Source organism: Dasypus novemcinctus, chromosome 20, assembly GCF_030445035.2.
Source record: "Dasypus novemcinctus isolate mDasNov1 chromosome 20, mDasNov1.1.hap2, whole genome shotgun sequence".
NCBI classification, from domain to species: Eukaryota; Metazoa; Chordata; class Mammalia; order Cingulata; family Dasypodidae; genus Dasypus; species Dasypus novemcinctus.
Genome location: NC_080692.1, coordinates 13233016 through 13257730, shown reverse-complemented (window position 1 = coordinate 13257730; position 24715 = coordinate 13233016). Strand labels below are relative to the sequence as shown.

The 24715-nt window shown below is 42.3% G+C and overlaps 1 protein-coding gene across 5 annotated transcripts in view; it reads right to left on the bottom strand.

The window, feature by feature from the left end:
- The window catches only part of SFMBT2 (Scm like with four mbt domains 2), a 274334-nt gene that overhangs the window by 55163 nt on the left and 194456 nt on the right, over positions 1-24715 (bottom strand). For all 5 annotated transcript variants that reach the window (XM_058282433.2, XM_058282436.2, XM_058282432.2 and 2 more), the window contains exons 11-12: positions 18680-18806; positions 1918-2031 (exon numbers count right to left, since the gene is read on the bottom strand). In XM_058282433.2, coding sequence (XP_058138416.1) covers positions 1918-2031; positions 18680-18806 — 241 coding nt within the window. The remainder of the gene's footprint in view (positions 1-1917; positions 2032-18679; positions 18807-24715) is intronic.

Below are 24715 nucleotides of genomic sequence, written 5' to 3'. Positions count from 1 at the left end.
GTTACCATAACAGGACATTCAAAAATTAGGATTAGAAGCATGTTTTAAAACTAAAACATTTTATTATGTAAGGAAGATTGGTGTCTAACAAATACGTCTGTCAAATATTGACATAAGCCAGCAAATCATAACTTTTTGATAAATTTTCAGTGTGTGTTTATAAAAGATTAGGATTCCCTTAACAAAAATAAACCAGAGTGCTTCTAGCATCCATTAATTTTGGCACAGATAATCCTGCATCTTCCAACATAAGCATAAATTAATTCTAACAGAACTTCTAAGCCTGTTTAGAGTTTGGCAGGTATAATAAGCCTCTTTGGAGCAAAACGAATATATATGGAGGAAAGGAAAATAAAAAAACTCAATAAAATGTCACCCACTCAATTAGAATTCAATTCCAGTTATCATCATAAAGAAGTATACACTTGATGATCTCTGAATCAGGAGTTAGGAGTGTTGGCGATACCTGAATTGTAGGATATCCTGGTGAGAAGCCAAACACAATAGGCTTGAATAAAACCACATCCACCTTAGCCCACACGTGACTTTGCTCCAGAAAACCTCAAAGCACATGTGGCCTCTCAAATCCATATGGAAGAGGGGGAAAGATGATAGAGGACACAAGGTTCTCATCAAACAAAGGACAATCAAGATAGAGGGTATTGGACCACAAACACATGACAGCTGAGGGAGGGACAAACCATTGGCTACATTAGCTGAGTGAGCTAAGAACCTGCATCATTTTAAGTGGAAAAATAAAATGACAAAAACTCTGACAACGAAATTAATTATTCTAAGCCCCAAATTTTAGAAATATTTTACCATAAGGAGAAGAGTTTACTCTAATTGGCTCAGACTTGCTGGGCAGTATGGCATAAAGGAAAGAAGAACATCATTTAAAAACCCACCTCTGTTTATAATCTGAACTGCACATATATTGTTTCATGTAGATAATTCTCTATACTATTCTTACTAAATATTGAGTAGGAAGACTCTTAAGTGCCCTTTAAAATCTATCTACATTGGGGACCATGAGGCCAACTATGAGATGGAACTTGCCTTATACAAATGTTCTGAAAATGTACATAATTGTACCATCTGGTAGGATGCTAGAAAGAAGCAAATCTAGCATATAAATTACATAAAAGAAAATATTAGGAATACAATCTATTTCACAAAAATTGAAACCCCTTATCTTTAAATACAATTTTAAATAATGCTTGCAATGCCCCTTAGGGTAGAGCAATAAATGGCAAGAAGTATTAGATTTCAAGATACCATTTCATGACCTACAACGATACTTTAAAATGCACTGTTGCATGTTCTTAAACATGAGTGTATGTGCCTCCATGTTTATTGCTGGATTGTTTAATTACTGATATTGTGTTTATTTGTAAGTTGTGTGGTCTTAAGGACAGGATGCAGTGCACTTTTTAAAGTACAGACAGAATCTTAACCAGTTGGCTGGTTCTAGGGGGAGTAGGTATACGCTTGTGTGCGTGTCAGCAAATTATTAAGACCAATTATGAGACTTTTTGGGGAAACCTCTTAAGAAAAATTAGTTCTTCCTCAAAAATTATAATATAAAAATATAGGATTGAACTTATCATCTTGCAAAACAAAAGCACACATTGCATAGTAAACCAGGAGAACAGTTTTCAGGTATTTTATCTCTCCTGCAACCTTTAGTGTCTGTCACAACACTGTGCTATAGTATGTCAAAATGCTTCTAAATCTTCACCGCATTTAAGGATAAATGACAAAAAAAAAAAAAAAAATTAGTGCTCTTAGGAAAACCTGACACCTTTTTCTCTGTTTTCACATCTGGACTATACTTCCTTCATAAAACTGTCTATTCACCCATCAACCTCCTGGATGTCTTACTCTCCCCTGCCGCCCCGACTTGGCAGTACTTACTAGCTGTTTTGTGCGGTGTAGTCAAGGGGTAAGAGTTTGCCTCACACCAGCCCACCGGGAAGATATCCATAGATTCAACATCAACAATGAACTCTGGAACGGAAGTCTGCAGACCTGCATTGGGAAGAGTCAAGACAACCGGATTTCAATGACAAAGAAACAAAAAATGACCAACAATAAGGCATCTCTAAGACTGAGAAAACCATGACCATGAAGGCTAAAGAAAAAGACAACCGTAGTTGGACGATGCTACTTTAAGGGAGGCTGATTGTCTTGTGACAGATACAACTGCTCCCAAACTAAAACAGTAAGAGTATAAGGGGGTACCAATGAAGTTGGGAGTTTGGAAAAGAGAGATGTACTTCTCTCAGCAAACGAGATGTACTTCTCACAGCAAACGAGAAGATTTGGGAAAGGCTGGTGCCCTAGACAGATATGTTATCAGAGGAAACAAGTATCTTCCTTTCCTAAGAAGAGCTCTGAAATTAAGTAAATGGGGCACAGCGTGGGCTGGGGTCCCCAGGGCACACACAGAGGCCACCGCAACAGACTTCAGCCAACAGCAAGCAAGGGTCAACGTTCAACTAAAGATGTTGATTAAATGTTACAGTCGAAAGGAAGAGTAAAATGTATAACACCAATCCTGAGCGATAAGCTTGTTAACTTGTCGGTTCAACCGAAGTCACTTGTTTTGAACTCAGTTTGTGGTCTGTAGACTTTCGCCATGTAACACAAAAGCCGTTTGTGGAGGAAGGTCTTTATAGTGGGGAACTGCCTGACTCTCACATCCTGTTTCATAATCACAATAATGCCTGGTTATAAACCAGCATAACAGGCAAGAGAGTCTGAAAAAGAGAAGAAATCTGGATATAACTTCGTTAGCAAGAGTTTCAAGGAGTTCCAACTACTGAGAAAATAAATTTGGAACCCAATAAACCAGTTAAAAGGAAAAAATTCTATACTGCATCAATTGCTGTTATAAAAAACACTTTAGGGGAAGACACTCTTGAAACAAGAATCAAAAGATAAGAGCTCTATTAGTAGATAGTGACTCCTTAGCTCGGACCACTTAATCTTGGTTCACTTTGGTTTCCCACTGAAAACCAAGATGAAAATAACATGGGAGAACACTGTTATGCATACACATTACCACATAACAGCACATGGACAGTGAATCATGTTACCCCCAAGACGTAACTTCATGTAGTGAAATACCAAGAGTCAAATGCAAAATGGTTCTTTCTCTGATGCTAGCTCTACTGGCTTCCAACCTCTTAACTTCACATAAAATAGACATTGTGAAATGTGAATAGGTTTCTTGATAAATGTAGGTTCCTAACTTAGTGTTAATCCCATATATTGGTGTATAAAAGTACTCTGAATGCTCTGATACTAGGTTCTTAGATACGCATGTTTATCATCACCATTAGTTATTCTGAATTTTGAATTGCTCTCAAGAAAGCAATTATTAATGATTACCAATCTGAACTTTATGTTGAATTCTCCTATAATTTGAAGGATGTATAAGTTAAAGAAAGGAGAGCAGGTTTACAGACATTTTTCAATAAAGTTGAACAATTAGAAATCATTTCTGTTTAACAGCATAAAACTAAACCGATATTTAACCTACTTGCCAAAGAAATCATCAAATAAACAAGAAAGAATATTTTTAAGATGGGCAAAAGGGAAAGAAACCTTCCAAACAACTTCAAATGTGTGCCCTGCCCAGATGAGCACACGCTTTCCCAGGGGGTCCCATGAAGGGGGAATCTGAGCTGTTTCCCATCGCAAAAGGTCATTTTCTCATCTTCAGACTCAAAAAAGTGGCGTTTGTTTCTTAGCTACTCAACAATTTTACTAAAAGTTAAATTCAACTACTAGATAACATTTGTATTCCCAGATTAAGCTTAGGTAAGGATCAGCTCTTCAAGGAAGAATAATGTGAACTTTATAGAACATTCCTTCCTATATTTTGACTTTCATCTTCCAAGGTTCTGCTGGTTCAAACAAATTCCCTCACAATATATACAATAATATATTGCTAGGTTCGCCTTTAACATACTTTAAGGTTCTTTGGTCCCTGCTTTCCTTCCAATTAAACAAATATATATATTTTACTTTTTCTTCAAGAAAGCGGACTTCCTTCCACCCCAAATGTGCCTATTAAAGCATCTATTAAATATGAACTGATGGGGAAGTGATAATTTATCACCCAGGAACATTTTCTTGACTCCAAAAGCTTTCAAAGCCCATTCTGATTGATGGTACCAAGTCCTATTTCCCTTTTCAACCTTATGAATCTTGATACCTCTGGCTGGATTCAAAATATCTTTTAAAACATAACTACTATTTTCCAAGCCTAGAGGCCCTGCACCTTACAAAATAGTCCATTAAAAATGTATGTGAGGCAACTTCTGGATTATTCAAGGGTTGGCAAAAGTATACATGAGAAGTTGGATGTTCCATTAAGAAGCACTGCAATATACCTCAACATTTTGTAGAAAAATATCTTATGAACAAGACAAAACCATTATTAATCATCGATCCTTAGTTGTTGTCAAAGCTGAATGAAGTCAAGATGGACTCTATTTATTCATTCTTATCCAGAAACTACATCTCAAAAACCAACAGGAAGCTTAAATCTCCATCTATGGGAAAATGATTAAATTATGGAGCATCTATTTACTGGAATCCCCTGCAGCTATAAAAAAGAATGTGAAATCTCTTTATATACTTAACTGTAAATATTTCCAAGATGTATCATTAATTAAAATTTAAAAAATCAGGGTGCAGAGCATAACACACACTGCATACAGAGTATATACTACCATCTGCCCAAGAAGGGAAAATAATATATATTCATATAGCTATAAAATAAATCTGAAAGGAAATGCAAAATACAGATAACCAGAGAGTGTCTGTCTACGGATGGCTATGGCTTGGGAGGGCAGAGGGAGGAGGAGGAACCTGACTAGCATCCTCTTACATTTTTTTGACACTTATGAAATGAATAACCTATTTTACCACCACACCACAGTAACCACCACAAAACGAAAGGTATTCAGAGAAGAGAGCAACAGCCTCACATGAACACGGAACTGCCATAAAGATCAGATTTACAAAGGGCAACCTCCTTTCAAAGAAAAAAACACAAAAACTAAAATGAACCATTTCAGTGCTTAGAGAAGACTTTCCACATATTCAGTATACTTAAAAGCAAATAAGGGAAGCAGATGTGGCTCAAGCAAGTGGGCTCCTGTCTACCATATAGGAGGTCCAGGGTTCAATGCCCAGGGCCTCCTGGTGAAGGCAAGCTGGCCCACCCAGAGTGCTGCCCCGTGCAGGAGTGCTGGCCCACATGGAGAGCTGATGCAGCAAGATGGCACAACGAAAAGAGAAACAGAGGAGAGACAATAAGAGACACAGCAGACCAGGGAGCTGAGGTGGCGCAAGAGAATGATCGCCTCTCTCCCACTCCAGAAGATCCCAGGATTGGTTCCCAGAGGTGCCTAATGAGAAGACAAGCAGACACAGAAGGACACACAGTGAATGGACATAGAAGCAGACAATGGAGGGAGGGGGGAGAAATAAATAAACCTAAAAAAAAAATAAAAGTAAATAAATTTCTGTGAATCTCTGTGGAATCTGAAAATAGTTCTCCAAGCTGATCTACCCTGAGATCTTCACCCTCAGATCGCAGGATCCCATCCACTTCCAGAAAGGCTCTCTCTGTCCTTGTACCTATAGACTGCCTCTAGCAGACTCCACGTGGCAGGACACCAAATACTGGTGGCCTTGTCCTACCCAGAACGTCGGAGTGAGAAGAGCAGACGCCTTGCCGCTGTGGTTAAGCACCTTCCTGGGAGCACAGTCCCATCAGACTTGGAAAATTACATAATTTCTTCATTTCCAATACATTATGGAAGAGAGAACAGCATGGAAGAGCATGAGAGGGGAAGATGCTGCTGGAGGGCCAGAGGCCAGAGGGGGCTGAGGGGAGAGGGCCAGGAAGCAGCGCAAATGCATTTTCATTTACTTCAGTAACAGGACGGAACCCCCTCTTTTACATCAGTTAAAACCTGGGGTGGGAAGAAAGGTAATAGGTGCTTAAGGGAACGACTTAACCTTGTTTAGTATTCCCACTGAAAGTTACCGGGCACAGCAAATTTCGATAAAATCAGTGTGAGATGAAAAGGTAAAACACACAAGGACATACGCCTAAAAAGCTCATCTGATCACCCATGAGCAGGCAAGAAAGAGGACCAGGGGCCCTGCTTTTTCCCTTTGCAGACGCCTGTCTACACAGCAAGCATTTACAGCATCCCTTTGTCAGCTCAGGGGCTGAATTTGTAAGGAATAAAGAGATTCACCAACTTAGGTTTCTTAAAACTGTGCCTGGCAAGAGCAAGATGCCTTAGGAAATAAGCAGTCTGAAGGAAAGCAACAGAGATGGGACTAAAAATATGCATGTATTTATGCGTATGTGAGAGGAAGACACCTTGCACAACAGCAAACACTTCTTGTGCTAAAAGCACGCTGGACACCGTTCCAAGCCTTTAATCCTCGCAACCCTAAACTGTCAGCAAGGACTATTTCACCCGCATTTCACAAACGAGTAAACTGAGGCCCAGGAAAAGATCAAATAGCTTTTAAACGGCCGATTCAGACATGAACCCACGCAATCTAGCTCCAGAGCCTTAGAAAGCATTTGAATACAATGTAAACTATTATCCATGCCTTGCGGCAGTGCTCCAAAATGTATTCACCAAATGCAATGAATGTGCCACAACGATGAAAGAGGCTGTTGATGCAGGAGGAGTGCGGTGGGGTGTGGGGTACGTGGGAACCTCTTAAATTTTTTAATGTAACATTTTTTGTGATCTATGTTTCTTTAAAAAAATACAATAAATAAAATTTTTTAAAAAGCAAGCATTTGAGGCGGGCAGTTTCTCTTTTGGGGGGCCTCCCACACCTGTCTTCTGCCTGGCGCAGCCCCAATCCCTTCTGCAGAACCCCCCTTGTGGGTAGCTGTTGTCGCCTCTACAGACGCAGGAGCGGGTCCACCCTCTCTGCAGTTAGTCGTGATGGCTGAGATGACGGGCTTGCTAGCAGGGCTCCGGCCTGCGTGGGAGCACGGCCGTTCAGAGGTCACATTCGCCACAGCAGTGCCTTGAAAGCCCAGACTCTGCGTTGGTTCCTGAGGCGAAGCCGTCTGTAGAGGTGGGAGGAGACTCTGTCAACTGGCCACCCGGTGTACGGCAGGCTGAGGCAGCGCTGCCGCTGGTCCCAGGGACCTGGTCCCCAGGGCATCAGCCTCCAGAGCAGGGCAGATGTGGTAGCATTAAGAGCCTGCCCCGGGAAGCAGCTGTGGCTCAAGGGGTAGGGCCTCCGCCTACCATGCAGGAGGACCTGGGTTCAAGCCTCCTGGGGAAAAAGGAGAAGAGGAAGCCTGCCCGCACAGCGAGCCAGTGCCCGCGCAAGTGCAGCAAGATGATGATGCAAAAAAAGAGAGATGAAGGGAGAGTCAAGGTGAAGCGCAGCAGAGATCAGGAACTGAGGTGGCCTCTCTCCACATCGGAGGTCCCCAGGATCAAATCCTGGTGAATCCTAGAGGAGAAAAAATGAGAAGAGAAAGAGATACAGAAGATCACACAGCGAATGGACACAGACAGCAAAAACAGCAGGGCAGGAGCGAGAGTTAAAGTGGGGAGGTGGGGGGAATAAAATAAATAAATAAGTTAGAAAAAAAAGAGAAAAAGAATCTGTCCCGATCCACAGCTCTTCAGTTGCCTTCTGTCCAGGAAATATTGCTCTGGCACCCTGATCTGTTGAGGCAGTTTCCCCTACAAATGTTTCACACTGACCATACCTCTTCTGAAAAATGTAAAAACCATCCATGCTGGTTTAACATTTAATATTACCACATTTGCATTTCTCCTTTTTGTAAAGTCTTGGCAAAATGCTTATCAACCACCTGACTTTTTGACAAATTATGGAAAGGCTTAAGGAGCAGTTTGTGCACCTGGTCTCTTCTGCGTAAGAGTTTGCCTCAAATTTGCTTCTCTGCACCACGCTGCGCCTTGCCCTTCTGATCGAGCAGAAAAGCGTGCAAACTCTAACATGCCCCAGCACCACCTGGGAGGGCAACTTGATAAATGCAGATTCTTCAACCCACTCCCAGGGACTTAGATGCACGTTTTAACAGAACCCCCGTTGATCACGATGTAGACAGTGGTTTACTGGAACTGAACCAAGGATGTGAAAAGGTGATCAAGGACTTTTTAAATTTTAGCTTACGAGGATAAAATACACCTCGTTAGCTTGAAATCTGGCTAGGAAAACAGCAGTGCTTAAGGGACTGCTCTATCTTCAGTCACTTTTTCATTCAGGAACACACAGAGTCAGGTAGCACTTTACGACACGCAGAGACAGGGGCACAGGCCGGCGGAGGGCATAGAGCACCGACATCAAAATCAGGAGGTTTACAGACCAATGACCAATGATGCAGCACAGACTGTATGGGGGGGAGCTGAAAAGGTAAGTGCTGCTTATTAGAACACCACCACCAACCTCCACCCACCAGCACTCATGAGGAAGCTGGCAATGGCTGATTTGCTTCTGCATTTTTCAAAAGATAATCCTCAGAGGGAAGCGGCTGTGGCTCCATCAGCTGGGCCCCCGTATACCATATGGGAGGCCCTGGGTTTGCACCCCAGGACCTCCTTGTGAAGGCAGGCTCGCCTGCACGCCACGGAGAGCCGCCTGGTCTGCAAGCACCGCGGAGAGCCGACTCAGCAAGGTGACGCAACGAAAAGGGAGACAAGTAAAAACACAGAAGAGCGCACAGCAAGTCGACACAGAGAGCAAACAACAAGCAAGCTACAAGGTGGGGGGGAATAAAAATATTTTAAAAAAAAAGGTTAATCCTTAGCACAGGGGTTCTGAATCTTTTTTGTTCTATGGACCCTTTTGCCAGTCGGGTGAAAGCCATGGACCCCTGCTCAGAATGCAGCGGCAGAGGGTTTTATAACATGCAACATTGGCCATGTCTTTAAATTTAAAATTTTAGGATTATTTAAAATTACGTTTTACAACTTTCCCATCATTTCAACACCTGATAACCTAACACGGTTCAACATCTGTTCAAGCGGTCATTTTGGGCAAACATTTTGAAATTCAAGTTTTCGCACAGCATCATAAAACTATCTTGCCACCCTTACCAGCCTTTCTGCAGGCAGTTATCCAATGCACTCAGAACACGCTACCTCAAAATAAAATCATACTAAGCTCATGCTACACTGTGCATTATTTAATAACTATATTACACCCGCATCAACACGTCCCCACAAGAATAATGTTTTTTTAAATTTTCGACTCAAGCTCACAGACTCCCTGATATCTTAAGAACCCCTGCCTTAGAGCCTCATGAAGATGGTAGAGAAAGCGGCGGGGAAACTACTAAAATAGTAAGAGGAAGGAATGAAGACGTGAACTAGAGCGTGGTGGTGTGAAAAGAAAAACAGAGATGGAGACAAGGAAATGACTCATTGGTTATGGGGGCAGGGACAGAGCAAGGCAACAAGAATTGTTTGAGAGAGACCCTAACCTGACGACTGAGTAAGGTGGTGGTGCCGTCAAGTCAGGGAGGGCCCTCGAGGAGAAGGGCACACACAGGGGTCACAACCGGGAAAGCTGTTCCAGACATGCTGAGTTGAAAGTGACGGTGGACATCCACGGACAGGTGTTTACAGTAGGCCCCAGTGGAAGTTGTGAATTTCCTTCCTGTGAGAGCTGGGTGTTTGGATGTGTCAGCAGAGAATTACTTTTTTGAAGATGAGACCACATAGGGACACTGGTGGAGAAAAGAATGTTGAAGAACTCCAACCTTCAAATGTGAGGGGAGCAGAAGGAAAGTGAAGCCAAGAAAACTCATCTAAGGAGGAGGAGCTGGGGGGGGAAGAGGCGCCTGCAGAGAGTGGGAGGATGGAGAAGATGGAGGCACAATGGAGAGTCCAACGCCACAAGGAGGAAAAGGAATGCAAACAGCACAGGGGTGGAGAAGGACAAATGACTGCAGGGAAACCTGCACAAAGGAAACAGCCTGGGTTAAAACAAAACAAAACAAAACAAAACAAAACCAACCGGCCAAAGCAAGAGAAGGTACATACATATTCAGCCTCCTTAAAAAGAGGTAAAGGGAAGAGGATGTGGCTCAAGTGACAGAGCTTCCGCCTACCATATGGGAGGACCCAGGATTGAAAAAGAAGAGAAAGTGTGCCTGCGCGGTAGCCGAGTGCCAACGCGAGTGCCTGCACCGTGAGCCAGTGCCCACGCAAGTGAATACCCAGCAAGATGATGACCCAACAAGAGAGAGAAGGGGAGAGTCAAGGTTAAGTACAACAGAACCAGGAACTGAAGTGGCACAGGGAACCTCTCTCCACATCAGAGATCCCCAGGATTGAATCCCGGTGAATCCTAGAGGAGAAATAAATGAGAAGATAAAAAGAGAAATAAATACAGAAGATCACACAGTGAATGGACATAGCAAAAACAGCAGGCCTGGGGAGGGGGAAAATAAATAAATAAGTCTTAAAAAAAAAAAAAGAGGTAAAGAAAAACAGAAGAACAGTTAGGAAGAGCAATTCCTAGTGATAAAAGGGTGTGGTGCTTGCCCTATAAGGGGCATAAGAAGCTACAGTGAGTTCATTGGGTTTATCCACGCATTATGTGCCCAAACACAGGTGTGGCATGAACATGGCATGTGTCATATTGTTTTTAAATTGAAAACATGGTTTTTATTGTGTTTCAGCTACCTCCATGAAAATAGAAAAGCCTCTATCCTTTCTTCCACCACCTAACGTAAGGTCTGGTCTGTGCTACCAGCCACAAAGTCAAGTTTTCCCAAAGGCGGCAGGGCTGGTTACGGCTTCCTGGCTCGCAGCACCAATTCCCACTTGCCCGCTCTGCTCTGCGCAGCTCCGCGTGGGATCCCTCTGAGACCACAGTGCACTGCATCCAGGCGGCCAGGCCGGCGCCGAGACCACGTGCGGGGCTCCGAACGTCACCTGACATCACGCCACAGTCCCTGGACAAAACCCTGCGGGGCGCGCGGGCCCGGCCTTGGGACCAGAGGTCACTGTACACTCACGGGCGCTGGCTCCCCACGCGCTGAATCCTGCCTGCATCTCTTCTCCCACGCCTGCTCCCCTCCTTCCTGATCAGGGCTTGCTGCCACCCGGGTTTGGGTGTAAATGTGCCACCCTGCAGGCACCCTCGTGCCCACTGTCTGTTGGTCCCCAGCCACCCCCAGGCCCCCAGTAAGCAGCGCAGGGAAAACGGAGCGATCGCGCGTGTCTGGAACAACGGGCACGTGGCCCTGTACTTCTTTCCTTGGCTGAGGGTTCTCCCTTCTTACTCCTGGCAAACTCTTCCAGAGGCTTTAAGTGTGTATGTATATAAATGCTACCCAGTCCTTCCTGGAGGGACACGCTGTGATAAGGAGGACGAGTGCCAGCTGCTTTACACCCAACCAGCCCCTTGGCAGGAGTATTAGATTACTGCCATTTTAGAAATGAGGAAAAGGGGGCGCAAGGAGCCGAAGCAACTTGGTCAAGGCCACGTGTTAGTGGCAGGGCTTCCGTCTAGCTCCAAAATGTAAGAACACAGCTGTCCTCTGCGGTGGTTACGCCTTTGCAGATGTGCCGGATTATGGTCGGTTTTGCATCCCAGTTCACCTGGGAGAGTCCCGGGGTATGTTTATCAGCCCAATGTCCCATCTGATGAGTACTTCTCTTCACTCTTAAAAGTCTCCCAGGGAAGTGGATTTGGCCCAATGGATAGGGCATCCGCCTACCATATGGGAGGTCCAGGGTTCAAACCCAGGGCCTCCTGACCTGTGTGGAGCTGGCCCATGCGCAGTGCTGACGTGCGCAAGGAGTGCCCTGCCACGCAGGGGTGTCCCCCACGTAGGGGAGCCCCATACGCAAGGAGTGCGCCCTGAAAGGAGAGCCGCCCAGCGCGAAAGAAAGTGCAGCCTGCCCAGGAGTGGTGCCGCACACACGGAGAGCCGACGCAGTAAGATGACGCAACAAAAAGAAACACAGATTCTTGGTGCCGTTGACAAGAATCCAAGCAGAAGAACACACATAGCAAATGGACACAGAGAGCAGACAATGGGATGCGGGGGGTGTAAATTAAAAAAAAAAATCTTAAAAAAAAAGTCTCCTAATTTAAATGAATTGTAGGTCACCATCCTTCAAAGCAGAAGTGTGGCTTTGCACTTCCAGCTGCCTGGTCATCTTCACCTGGAAGTCATACCCGTACCTTAAAACTCAACAGCCCAAACTCACCTCTGTGTATCCGTCAAGCCCTCTTTCTCCCCCTACCCCACATTCCTGCTTCCCCCAGACGGCCTCACCACCCTCGGATCACCCAGGTTTGAAACCCATGGACAGCTTTAGCATCTTTTCCTCCTACACCACCCATCCTTAGAGCCCCAGTTCAAACAGTACCTCCTCCACAGTGTTGATTCTCCTGCTGAAAGGACCTCCCCTTCTAAATCCCTATCTCGTTTTCTATCCCATAGGCTGGTGTTCTTAGCTTCCTTCTTTGAAGGAGCTGTGCTCATTTCTGCATCCCCTGCAGCCCCTAGTGCCTTCTATGGAGGAGGCGTCCAAGAAGTAACGTCGAGTGTGGTTTTATAACCTGCAGCTCAGCTTAGCTCTTTTGCACACCCTCCATCAAGAGACGAAATGGACTGCTACGCATTGGCCAGAAAACCTGGAGAGGAGATGCAGCTTTTTCCCTCGTTCTCCTAGAAGGAGGCCGTAGCAGAGGGAGGCTAACACCCTGCATGGATTTCCTGTGACTTTGATTAATTTTCCAATTAAGACAGGTGCTCACTCCTCCTCATCCAAAGAGGTTTGTGTATGCCTGCTAGGTGACTGGGTTAGCACAAAGCTGGGTCTCCAAGAGAGACAAGTGGAAAAGTATGCTGTTCACCAGAAATACATGCTCCCAAGGAGAGTCACGTCTCATTCCTTCCATTTTCTAACACTCTGATAAGTAGAGACTACATTTAAAGGTTCTTTGATCATTACACAGTCACATTCCAAGGCAACATTACATCCTCATGCACCAACAGATACTACACATATATGACCTTCAGAAACTAAGAGAAATGTTCCAGTATGCCAAGCTTAAAAATATGCTTTTCACCAGGAGCCCACCATACTTGCAAGAATTCTCATCTCTTGGCCAAGACGGGGCTCTCAGAAGTTATCCACAGGGACGAACAATCAAAGACAACATACTGTGTCGAGTTCACCAGCACCTGCCAAAACTACGTCAGTGGGTCTTCTACTGTTTTAGCATTTATCAAGGATCTACTTAGTATGTTTTTTCAATAGATTATTGTTTCCTAAAGCTTCTTCACATTCAATTCAAGATGGCCCCACTCTTTGTAGAGTCATAAGGTTAGGTCTAGAGAAGAGACCAGAAATCACCTAATTTTTTCAGCTTTCTCAGCTAAATGGATCTCATGGCACCATACTGCACGATGGCAGTGCCTCCTCTACCTGGGAGTACTGCACTGCCAAAAGAGTGAATGGTCAGGAATTAGTCAATTTACGAAACTTCTACTCTGCTGGCAACACAAAGCAGCATTACATGATCAAAGACAAGAAGCTTTTAGAGTTAGGAGATGCCTTTTGAAGGACAGAGTTGTCTGCTAGAAGGCATATAAAAACTTTACCTAGGGAAGCAGACTTGGCCCAATGGATAGGGCGTCTGCCTACCACATGGGAGGTCCGGGTTCAAACCCCAGGCCTCCTTGACCCGTGTGCAGCTGGCCCATGCGCAGTGCTGATGTGTGCAAGGAGTGCCCTGCCACGCAGGGGTGTCCCCCATGTAGGGGAGCCCCATGCACAAGGAGTGCGCCCGGTAAGGAGAGCCGCCCAGGGCGAAAAAAAGTGCAGCCTGCCCAGGAATGGCGCCGCACACGCGGAGAGCTGACACAGCAAGATGACACAACAAAACAAGACACAGATTCCTGGTGCCGCTGATAAGGATAGAAGCAGTCACAGAAGAACACACAGCGAATGGACACAGAGAGCAGACAACTGGGGGGGTGGGGGGAGGGAGAGAAATAAATAAAAAATAAATCTTGGGAAAAAAAAAACTTCACCTGCCTATTCCTCTATGCTTTCACCGACATCACTAAATTCAGTCCCTTTTCTAACTACATGCACTTCATTTGGCAGAAACCTTTTGCTGAATCTTCTGTTCATCTTTGATTTGTGGATAAATGTGGCAGACACTGTAGACTGGCTGCTCAACGGTCAGTACAACCTCCACTGCCTTGTCTCCCTTTACTACAGAGGCTAGAAAGTGAAAATATTCAACTTCCTAGCTTCTTTGGAGATGCTGGCAGCCAAGTGACATAGTTCTGGTCGATAAGATTTAAGCATAAGTTACTAAGATGCTCTGTAAACAGAACAGACACATTCACCTTCATCCCTCCTATCTTCCTTCCTGGAACTCTGACACAATGTCTGGAGGTACAGCAGCCATCTTGTAATCATGAGTAAAAAGGACACAAGCTAAGAGGATGGCAGACTAGTAAGAGAGAAGAAATCTGACTAATTACAAAATCCTCAAACTGACATATTAGCTCTATTTTAGCTGCCCTCAGATTTTTGCTGCTTGGGGTTAATACCTTGCCTCCAAAAGTGAGATCAACAACCAGCAGCACCAGCACCAGCTGGCAGTTTGGGAAAAATGGAGGCTCTCAGCCTGCAATCCACCACCCTTGCCCATTTAAGGACTTATAATCTGAATTTTGACAAGATTCCCAGGGGACTCATATGCATGTTAAAGTTTGAGAAGCCATAGTTTAAGTCACAATTAATTATTTTGTTGCTTTCAGCTGAATTCAATCTTAACTTATATAAAGTCTCGGGAAGAACACAGATCCCATTTTTCCTGAGTTGACTCTCTGCAGCTCAGATGACCATCAACTATATGCATATTTCTCATACTGCCCAAGACTGGTGACCTAAGGATTTTGTCAAACAAAATGAAGAACAAAAATCAGAAGCAAAGTGGCTGTGCTGCTAGAAAACAGTAGTGGCTACTCTGTTGACTAACTCTTTAAAGGTGCATAAACAATGACCTTTTCACATCTTAATATCCTTGTCTGCAAAATGGCCAGGTTTGTGAGGATCAAACAAGATAATGTGGGAAATTATTATGAAAGTACCTAAACGTCAAGCATTATGATTACTTAAATACTGTGGAAGGAAAAAAAACACCTTTCAATAAAAATCTCACTTTCCCTGTGGAACTCTGGGTGAAAAGCAAAACAATGCAAAGTTCTTATCAATCAATCGCTTGCATTAACCATTGGAATCTGGGGTTAGAAACCTATTTGGTCTCATTTGAATAAAGCTAAGCTTGTGTATGAGTTTAAAAAGGTACCCAGGAGAATTGACCCTCAGATAATTGCTCTCAACAGGAGAAGCTGATGTAAACCCATTGCAGCAGTTTGATATGGTTATGAATTCCAAAAACAGATATTGGATTATGTGTGCAATCTAGTCTGTACCCGCGTGTGACTGAGTTATGATTAGGGCTTCGACTGGGCCATGTCATTAAGGTATTGAGACCCCACCCCTTAGTGGGTGGGGACTCACTGATAAAAGGCATGGCAAAGGACAGAGTTGAGGGTTTTTCATGTTGGAATTTGATGCTGCAGCCTTAAGCTGGAGCCCCAGGAAGTAAGCTGCCAGAGAAAAGAGAAGCAAGCCCCAAGAAGAGAGGAACCCTGAGCCCAGAGAGAAGCAAGCCCTGGGAAGAGAGGAACCCAGGAAGCCTGAACCCTGGCAGACGTCAGCAGCCATCTTGCTCCAGCACATGAAAATAGACTTTGGTGAGGGAAGTAACTTACGCTTTATGGCCTGGTATCCATAAGCTCCTACCCCAAATAAATACTCATAAAAACCAGCCAATTTCTGGTATTTTGCATCAGCACCCCTTTGGCTGACTAATACCCCCATGTAAGAAGTGAAAGAGCTGTGGGAGCAAGTAGAATACTGGGATCACATCTGCCCCATTAAAAAATATCTGAAAAGAATGTAAAGTTACTTGATTTGGGGAAATACACACAATTCTCTGTATTTGATTAGTCCCATGTGTCTGCAGTGCTGGAGGCATTAAAACTGAAAAGTAATTTATATTATTGTGGGTAGTGCCTATGATAGTAGATATGATAAACTAAAGCAGAATATTAATATACAAGAAAGCAGTGGAACAAAACCCATCATCATAAATTGTCCTCGCTATCAGCAGTTGGCGAGAATTTGAAATTATTTTCAAATATGCACCTAAAATAACATTACATTAATCTCATGTATTTTGTTCAGTGCTCCCTCTTCAGACACTCCTTTACAGATACTTAAAGAACTATCAGACTCCAAGAGGAATCAAATATTAAACAAAAATGATCATTTTAATAACCTAAAAGTAGTCAATCAGCCATGTGTTGAAAATACTTCAAATCAATCTAATGCATAAAAATAACTAATAAAATTGTTATAAAGTACTTTATGAATTCAAAGTGTCATGTAAATGGTCTATAATCAGAATGACTGTCATTATAAAAATAATTTAATAGCCATCAAGCGACCATAGAAAATCTTATCTTTTTCTCCCCAGGACTCATGAAAGAAAACACTATACACAGAGCACTGTGAATAATAGGAAATTTTAAATTGTCACTTTAAAAGGTAAAAGGTAAAAAAAAAAATGATTGGGCTTTACTTTATTTGTGTGTATAATATTTTTTTAAGTGACAAGACAGATGCATGGTTTGGCCAGTGATTCTAGATAGATGATATCCAACGAACTGCTTAAAACACTTTCAAAAAATATATGAGGTCTGGAAAACTGGACAGTCTATATTCTCATCTGTTTCATAATGGTAACTAATTTTCATTATTACAGGATGACAGTAGTCTGGGAGTTAGAGAAAGAGCTGACATGAGCCAACGTACTTTTCTTTGCTATAAAAGCAAAAATTTATATCCCAAAGAAGACCAGCGAAAGGAGCAGCTACTGTCAAAAGTGTTAAATTTGCACTGAATATTGCTCATCATTCTCTCTAGAAAGTGGGACGCTGTGGGGTCTGGTGAATTAAGCAACACAGAAGATGTCAGGAGCAATGAAAGTGAACCCCGGGCATGTCTTAATGGCTCAGCTGGTTTCTCCACCTATAAAAATCAAGACACTCTTACTGCCGTCTGTGTTAGGTAATTAACAGCTGTAAGGCACTCTGAAAGTAAAAACTGCTAAATAAATAATGACTGTCAAAGAATGTTAACCATACTGTGCTAAATAACAATGATGAAACATGGGCTTCTGACTTCACCATTTTTGTTTTCAAGTTAATAATGTAAATGAGATTCCAATTTCTCAATATGGCTCGGTGTGGTGTTAGATAGCAAGTTAAATTGGGAATTACAGAAAGGATTGTGTTTTCCCAAGAGCAGATGATTCAACTTGATACGTAAACAATGAAAATAAAGCCATGTTCTATTCCTGTAGTCGAAGAAATAACCACCATTTGGCCTCTGTCTACATTCTGGTTGATTCCAACTGGAGGCCATTCTTGAAAATCCATGAACCAAGCCCTCAACTTTTTTAGGATTTCCATTTATTTCAAATTGATTTTGAAATCCTAAACCATAGTTATGTTTTAAACTATTTTCTGGGAATTAACAATACACTACCTTTCCCATTCTTTGGACTACACAATATTTATGAGACTGTGAACCTAGCTAAACACTTTCACTGCCTTTTAAACTTGCTTCCTGAAGAAATAAGGAGGGAGAAGATATCAGCAACAAATCTGCAATTATGAAAGAATGAACAAGGACTTTCCAAGCTTTCTCTTCCAGCAGTGTGATATGCGTAGGTCATAAGGTTTAAACCATTTACCAAAAGAGTTAATATTATTTTACTATTCATTCACCTTCATTTCCATATACATTTGAAGTGTTCTCAAGTATGTAAAAAAACCACAGAATTATAAATCACGGAAGAATGGGAAAACCTTAGAGAGCTAATCCTTTTCAATTATTTCTCACTGAAGATGTAACATCTGGAAAAATATGGTGTCCTACCTAAATCCAAAATCTGACCCAGGTTCTGTTCTCAAAGATACTTTCTTCTGTGAGTTATCTGTATGTGTATTTGTAAATAGACTGTAGCTATAAGGAATAATTTAAACATCATTGAACAAATAAGTCTCAGTGCTGTTTATTACATACTTGAAGAGAAAGCCATCCTCCACTTACTATTTTGAGGAGAAATTAAACATCGACAGAAGAAACTAAAGTAAAAAGGTACTCTTCACATTAAAATGCAAATATATAATTTTACCCTCATAATAAACAAGACCTCAAATACCAGTCTCGGTGACTCATACTAATTTAATTGTGACATTAGCTTTTATGATCATAGATGTAAAAAGACCACTGTGTTCCAAACATAATTATCACACCAGCATCTCATTTCATGAAATTATTAGTTAGGATGAGAGCCTCTGAATGAATTCATATTTGATTAGTTTCACTTATTTAAGAACCCTGAATAATTCAAGGTCTGTTTAAATAAAAGGGAATCAAAAGGGGCACTTTCGAAAAGCACTGAATTCTTCTGGACCCAGCCAATGCACGGCAGAGACACGAGTTCTAATTGTGCGTACCTTCCAGATGAAGCCACATCAGCCTGCCCTTCACACTGACAACGGAGGCCACACAGAGTTCCCCTGGATTCCTGGGGTTGACAGCTTCAAGTTTCATGTTCTTTGTGAAGCCCCGACTGAATGAAGTCTGAAAGACAAACGGAACTAACAGTGAGCTGATAGCCATCACAGCACGATAACGCGCAGCCACAGGGCAGGGCAATGAAGAAACCAAAGTAATACACACGCGCGTGCACAGACAGCTCGGGACAGGCATGGTTCTATATTTGTCTTTCTCACCACTCATGAGGAAAGAACCATGTAGTCTTTATTTTTATGTCCTAGAATCTAGAACTATGCTTGGCACACCGTAGGTGCCTGGTGGTATCTGTTAAAACAGAGAATAAAGACATAAATGACTGCAGGCTCCCCTTCCAGTGCGTACACACTCTTATTGCTACAACAGCACGGAAGGATAAATCATTTCTTCCACTTCCCTGTGTGCCCCACTACACACACAGTAGGGCATATTTAAATGAGTTAAAGCTGGAAGATCCAAGTTGCAGTCAAGCATCGCTCCCCTCTGGCCTGGAGAGGGCCCTTCAGGATTTCTTACAGGGCAGGTTTGCTGGTGATGAACTCCCCTGTTTTCCTTTCATCTGCAATTGTCTTTCTTTTTCCTTTGTTCTTTTTGCTGTTTTTATTGCCCTTTTTGGTTCACTTTTGAAAAATTTCCATACACTAAAGCTCACTCGTTTTGCTGTACAGTTCTCTGAGACGAGGGCTGGTAGACAAGTACAACCTGACAGCCATAAACACAATCAGAGTACAGAAAAGCTCCTTTACCCCCCAAATACTCCAGCACTGACCCCTAGGAATCAATCCCCCCTCAATCCCTAACAGCCACTGATCCGTTCTATTCTTTTCTGAATATTTTGCTTTTTCTGTAATGTCATCAAAATAGAATCATACAAGGTGAGTCTTTGGGATCTGGTATCTTTCACTGAACATAATCCACAGGAGATTCACCCATGCTACTGCAGGTATTGGTAACTCTTTCTATTCAATTGATGAGTAACATTCCATTGTACAGATGTACCACGGGAAATGTCTACCCATTTACCAGTTGAAGGACTTTTGAGTTGTTTCCAGTTTGGAGTGATGATGAATTAAGCTGTTAAACACATTCAGGTAAAATTTTTGGTGTGAACTCAAAAAGTTTTCATTTCTCTACCAATGGGATCCCTGTATCAGGTGGTAAGTGTATGCTTTATTTCATAAGAAACTACCAAAGTATTTTCCAAAGTGGCTATCATATTTTGCATTTCCACCAGCAATATAGCAGAGTCCCAGATGGCATATATTCTTGCTAGCACTTGGCATAGACATTTAAAAATTTTTAGCCATTCTAATAGGTGTGCAGCAGTATCTCATTGTGGTTTTAATTGGCAACTTCCCTACTAAATAATGATGTTGAGCATTCTTCCATGTGTTTCTTCATCACCTATGTACCTCCTTTGGTAAAGTTTCAGTTTTTATCTTCATTCTTGGATCGCATTTTTGCTGGATATAAAATTAAAGACTTGCATCCACGATTCTCTCTGGCTTCTGTTGCTACTCAGAAGTCGATGGTTATTCACATTGTTCCCCTATTTGGAATATATCATTTTTTTCTCTGGCTGCTTTCAAGATTTTTCTCTTTATACTTGCTTTTCAGCAATCTGATTAAGTTGGGTTTCTTTGGATTTATGCTGCTTGGGGTTTACCAAGATTCTTAAACTTGTAAATGTAGATCCTTTCAGCTACTTTGAGAAAATTCTGGCCATTATTTCTTCATACATTTTTTTTCTGTCAGTCTCTTGTCACTTCTTCTGGGTCTCCAACTGCACACAAGGTTGCCCCTCAGATCACTAGGCTCTGTTCATCTCTCCCACCACACACATCACGCTCTGTTATTTAGATTGGATAAATGCTATGTTCAAAAATTCAAGGTCGGGCGGCGGACTTCGCCCAGTGGTTAGGGCGTCTGTCTACCACATGGGAGGTCCACGGTTCAAACCCCGGGCCTCCTTGACCCGTGTGGAGCTGGCCCATGCACAGTGCTGATGTACGCGAGGAGTGCCGTGCCACGCAGGGGTGTCCCCCACATAGGGGAGCCCCACGCGCAAGGAGTGCGCCCCATAAGGAAAGCCGCCCAGCATGAAGGAAAGTGCAGCCTGTCCAGGAATGGTGCCGCACACACGGAGAGCTGACACAACAAGATGACACAGCAGAAAGAAACACAAATTCCCAAGCCGCTGACAACAACAGATGCGGACAAAGAAGACACAGCAAGTAGACACAGAGAACAGACAACCGGGGGTGAAGGGGAGAGAAATAAATAAATAAATAGATCTTTAAAAAAAAAAAGTTCAAGGTTACTGACTTTTACCTGACATCTCCATTCTACTAACTCCTTTAGTGAGTTTGCTTATTTCAGATATTTTATTTTCAGTTTTACAACTTGTCTTCTTCTAGGTTTCTGATTTGGTTCATCTGGGGTAAGACCAGAGGATTTGTGTATTCAACAAGTATTTCTCAGGTGATGCTGAAGCTACTGGTCTGGGGACCACACTTTGAGAACTACTGTGTGGCCATCACTGAACCTGGCTATAAACAGAGGCTTTAAAATACTTGTCTGCTAATTCCAGCAAATGGGTCATCTTCAGTTTTGTCCCCATTGATTTTCTTTTTTCACTGAGAATGGGTCATATTTTCCTCTTTTGTCACGTGTTGAGTAATTTTGGATTGTAACCTGGATGTTTTCAATATTATTCTGGAATATGTTATATTCCTCCAAAGAATGTTGACTTTTCTTTTTCACCAAGTGGTTACCTTGGTTGAACCCCAACTAGAAACTCTGTCTTGGTTCTTTTATCCTTAGCTGAGATATCTGGAGTCTGCCTGGCACACACGTGGATCAGGGTTCAGCCAATGATTTAGGCAAAGTTTATACTCAGCATTTGTGGTCCCATCTCTGGATCTATCCTTTCTGATAGTCTCCCTCACTTCCCAGTGGCTGTCATTAGCCAGATTATTATGTAGTTCACTGGACCAGAAAGACTGGAATTTCTAACACTGTCTTTGCTAGCCCCTTTGTTGCCAACTGTGGCTGTCCTCAGATGAAATCTGAAAAAAATGGTACAATCATCCTATGCTGTTCTTTCCTTCCAAGTGCCTCTCCAGAATCTCCCGGCTTTTATCCATCCTTAGTATGCAGGTAGTTGTTTTGATATTTTGTCCAGAGTTTTTGAATTGCTCCTTGAAGAAGAATCAGTTAGGCATGCGCTTACTCATCCAGGATTGGAAGCAAAACTCTCCCTAACGTGATTTGAAAATAAGTGTGAAACTCTTCAAAATCACCAACTACCTTAAAATTATAATCAGATGTTTTACAACGTGTAAAATTGTTTTGAAATACACAACCAAGACAAGCATGTTCCTATAAGTAATGGAAATTATATCTTTATGTTATTTATAGAAAGAAGTCAAGGCAATACATATTTGCATGTCTTTTTATACAAGTTAAATTGAAAAATGCAACTATGCCTTTATGTAACCACAGCGGAATTATCTAATGTATAGCAAGAAATCAATTTGTTCTATTTCTCTGTTTCTTTGGAAATAGAAATCAAAGATAGCCTAAATGGGCTAGAACATTTTTCTGCAAGTCATCCTGCCTCATCCACACATATTATGTATTGAGTTTCTTTCTGATAATGTAACTCAATAGGCTGCCTTCAAAACCTCTAAGTGAGTTAAAATGCATTTTATCCTACTTAATAAGGGAAAGCTACAACCACATAACCTATTTTCATTTCAGCTCACTGCTTGAGGGTAATTTATAAAGGATCAATAGCAAAACTGTTACCTGTGAGTTTATTTTACTAAGCATTTGCTGTGTCAATCCATTTCATAACTGCCTCTGATTGTTAAACGTCCCCAGGGAAATGTCTTCCATGCATCCATTGCCACACTAGCTCTCCCCTTCTGCACGGGAGCTTTGTGATTAAAAATGAATTCATAATAAGCATTCCATTAAAGAGCACTTGTAGCAAGCTAACAAATTCAGCCAAGTACCCAGTAATGCAATGCATATGCCAACGGGCAGAGAACAATCTTGTCTATTAAATAAATGGGGCCAAAAACAAAGGGGCTACATATGAATACCAAGCACCTTCATAATGAATACAACAGCAAATTCATTAAAAAGATGTAATCTTGGTTGCTAAATCCTGCAAGCTCAGAGGCCCCTCGGGGATGAGTCTACTGGCTCCACTACTAAAATCCAAATTGGACAACTGCTGGGTGAATGGGAGCAGAAGGCAGAAAAACCAAAGCCTTCGTGGTGCCATGTAGTTCCAGAAGAAATAGTTCCCGAAATAGAGGACTAGGAGGAGATGTGAGGGTTTCCTTCCCAAGGCTAGAGGGTCAGGGTAGGAAGATTTCTCTTTTCAGGTAGAAAGCACAACCTCAAAGGAGTTCTGGGATGGGGCAGAGTGTTTCCATGGTCCTAAGTGAAAGCACGGGGGCCAGGACATCCTGGGACAGTGACCTCATTGTGCTGAAAAGCCACGTAACTGGACTCAGCAGCCTTACGAGCTGAGGATACTCAAAGAGGCATGGTCTCATGACTGTCCCCATCAAACTGCCTACACCCACGCCACACAGTTCAAGGCCACAGAGGAACGACTTTTGCGGAAAGGCAATGGAAAGTGCAATGGAAAGCTCGTTTAATCACTGGAGGAGCCTTGGATTTCCAGCTCCAACACTGATTGATTTCTGGATTTATGAATACAAGTTGGCCCATTTTTCAACCTATTTAATTTTCAAAAACCTGATTTTGGCTGATGCGCACTGTGGACTTTCTCTGTATTAAGACAACCCTACCCACCTCCCAGTTCTCATATTCTGTTATCCCTGTAGCACAAAGTATGGCGGGCGCGGGGGCATGCAGTGAATCAGCAGCTATTGGAGCACCTGTCTAGAGAACAAGTATTTGATTTGGGAGCACGTTCCACCACGTAAATAGATGCCAATTAGAGGACTGCACCTTTTTTTCTTTGGCATAAGGAGTCAACTTGCATGATTAAATGTATGTTCAACACACTACACTCTATATTTATACCTAATTCTTAAAATGAGGATAACGGTACACATCTCTTTTTATAGTTCCTAGGAATGATGAAGTTTAAATGAACACTTTTATAAACTATTTTACGCAGCCACCACTTCTGATTGCAAGTGTACACACAGACGTATCCATTGCTATTTTGTCAAAAACATCTATCACTATGCAACAAGTTCTACTTGAACAAGGAAGACAAACTCAACAAAGCATAAAACTGTTTGTCTAGCCTCTTTCTAAAGCATTAAAAAACACATTTTTCCTTAAACTTTTTATTTTGAAAGTATTTCAAACCTAAAGAACAGTTACAAAAATAATACCGAAACCAACATATCCCTCCCCGCTAGAGACCCAGAATCACCAATTTTAACATTTTTGTCCAAGGTGTTGTATCTTTCTATCTATCCATCCACCTACCGATCCATTCATCTATCCACCTACATGTCTATCAATTTTCTAAACATGTGAGAGGAGGCTCTATACACCATGCTCTTTCAACACTTAATACCTGTAAGCACATTTCCTAAGAACAAATATATTCATTTAGGTAACCACAGGAAATACATTTATCAAGATTAAGAACTTTAACATTGATACGAAGCTTACCTTCAGTATTCCATCTTTTTTCATGTGTATGAATAATATCTTTTGGAGTCTCAAAAAAAAACCATTTTAAGATCCCCATTTCAGAATGTAACCGGTGCAGAGAATCTCATATCCCTGGGCTTATCAACATTACACCACACAGCAAATGCAAATCTAACGGTGGTACAGATGACTAGCTCACCACCAAAGTCTACGCTCCTTCTTCCATAGTATGCAATCCTGGCTGGGGAAGAGTTGCCCAGCTGGGATACATGTCCTGGTCTCCCTTACAGCATTGTTTAGCC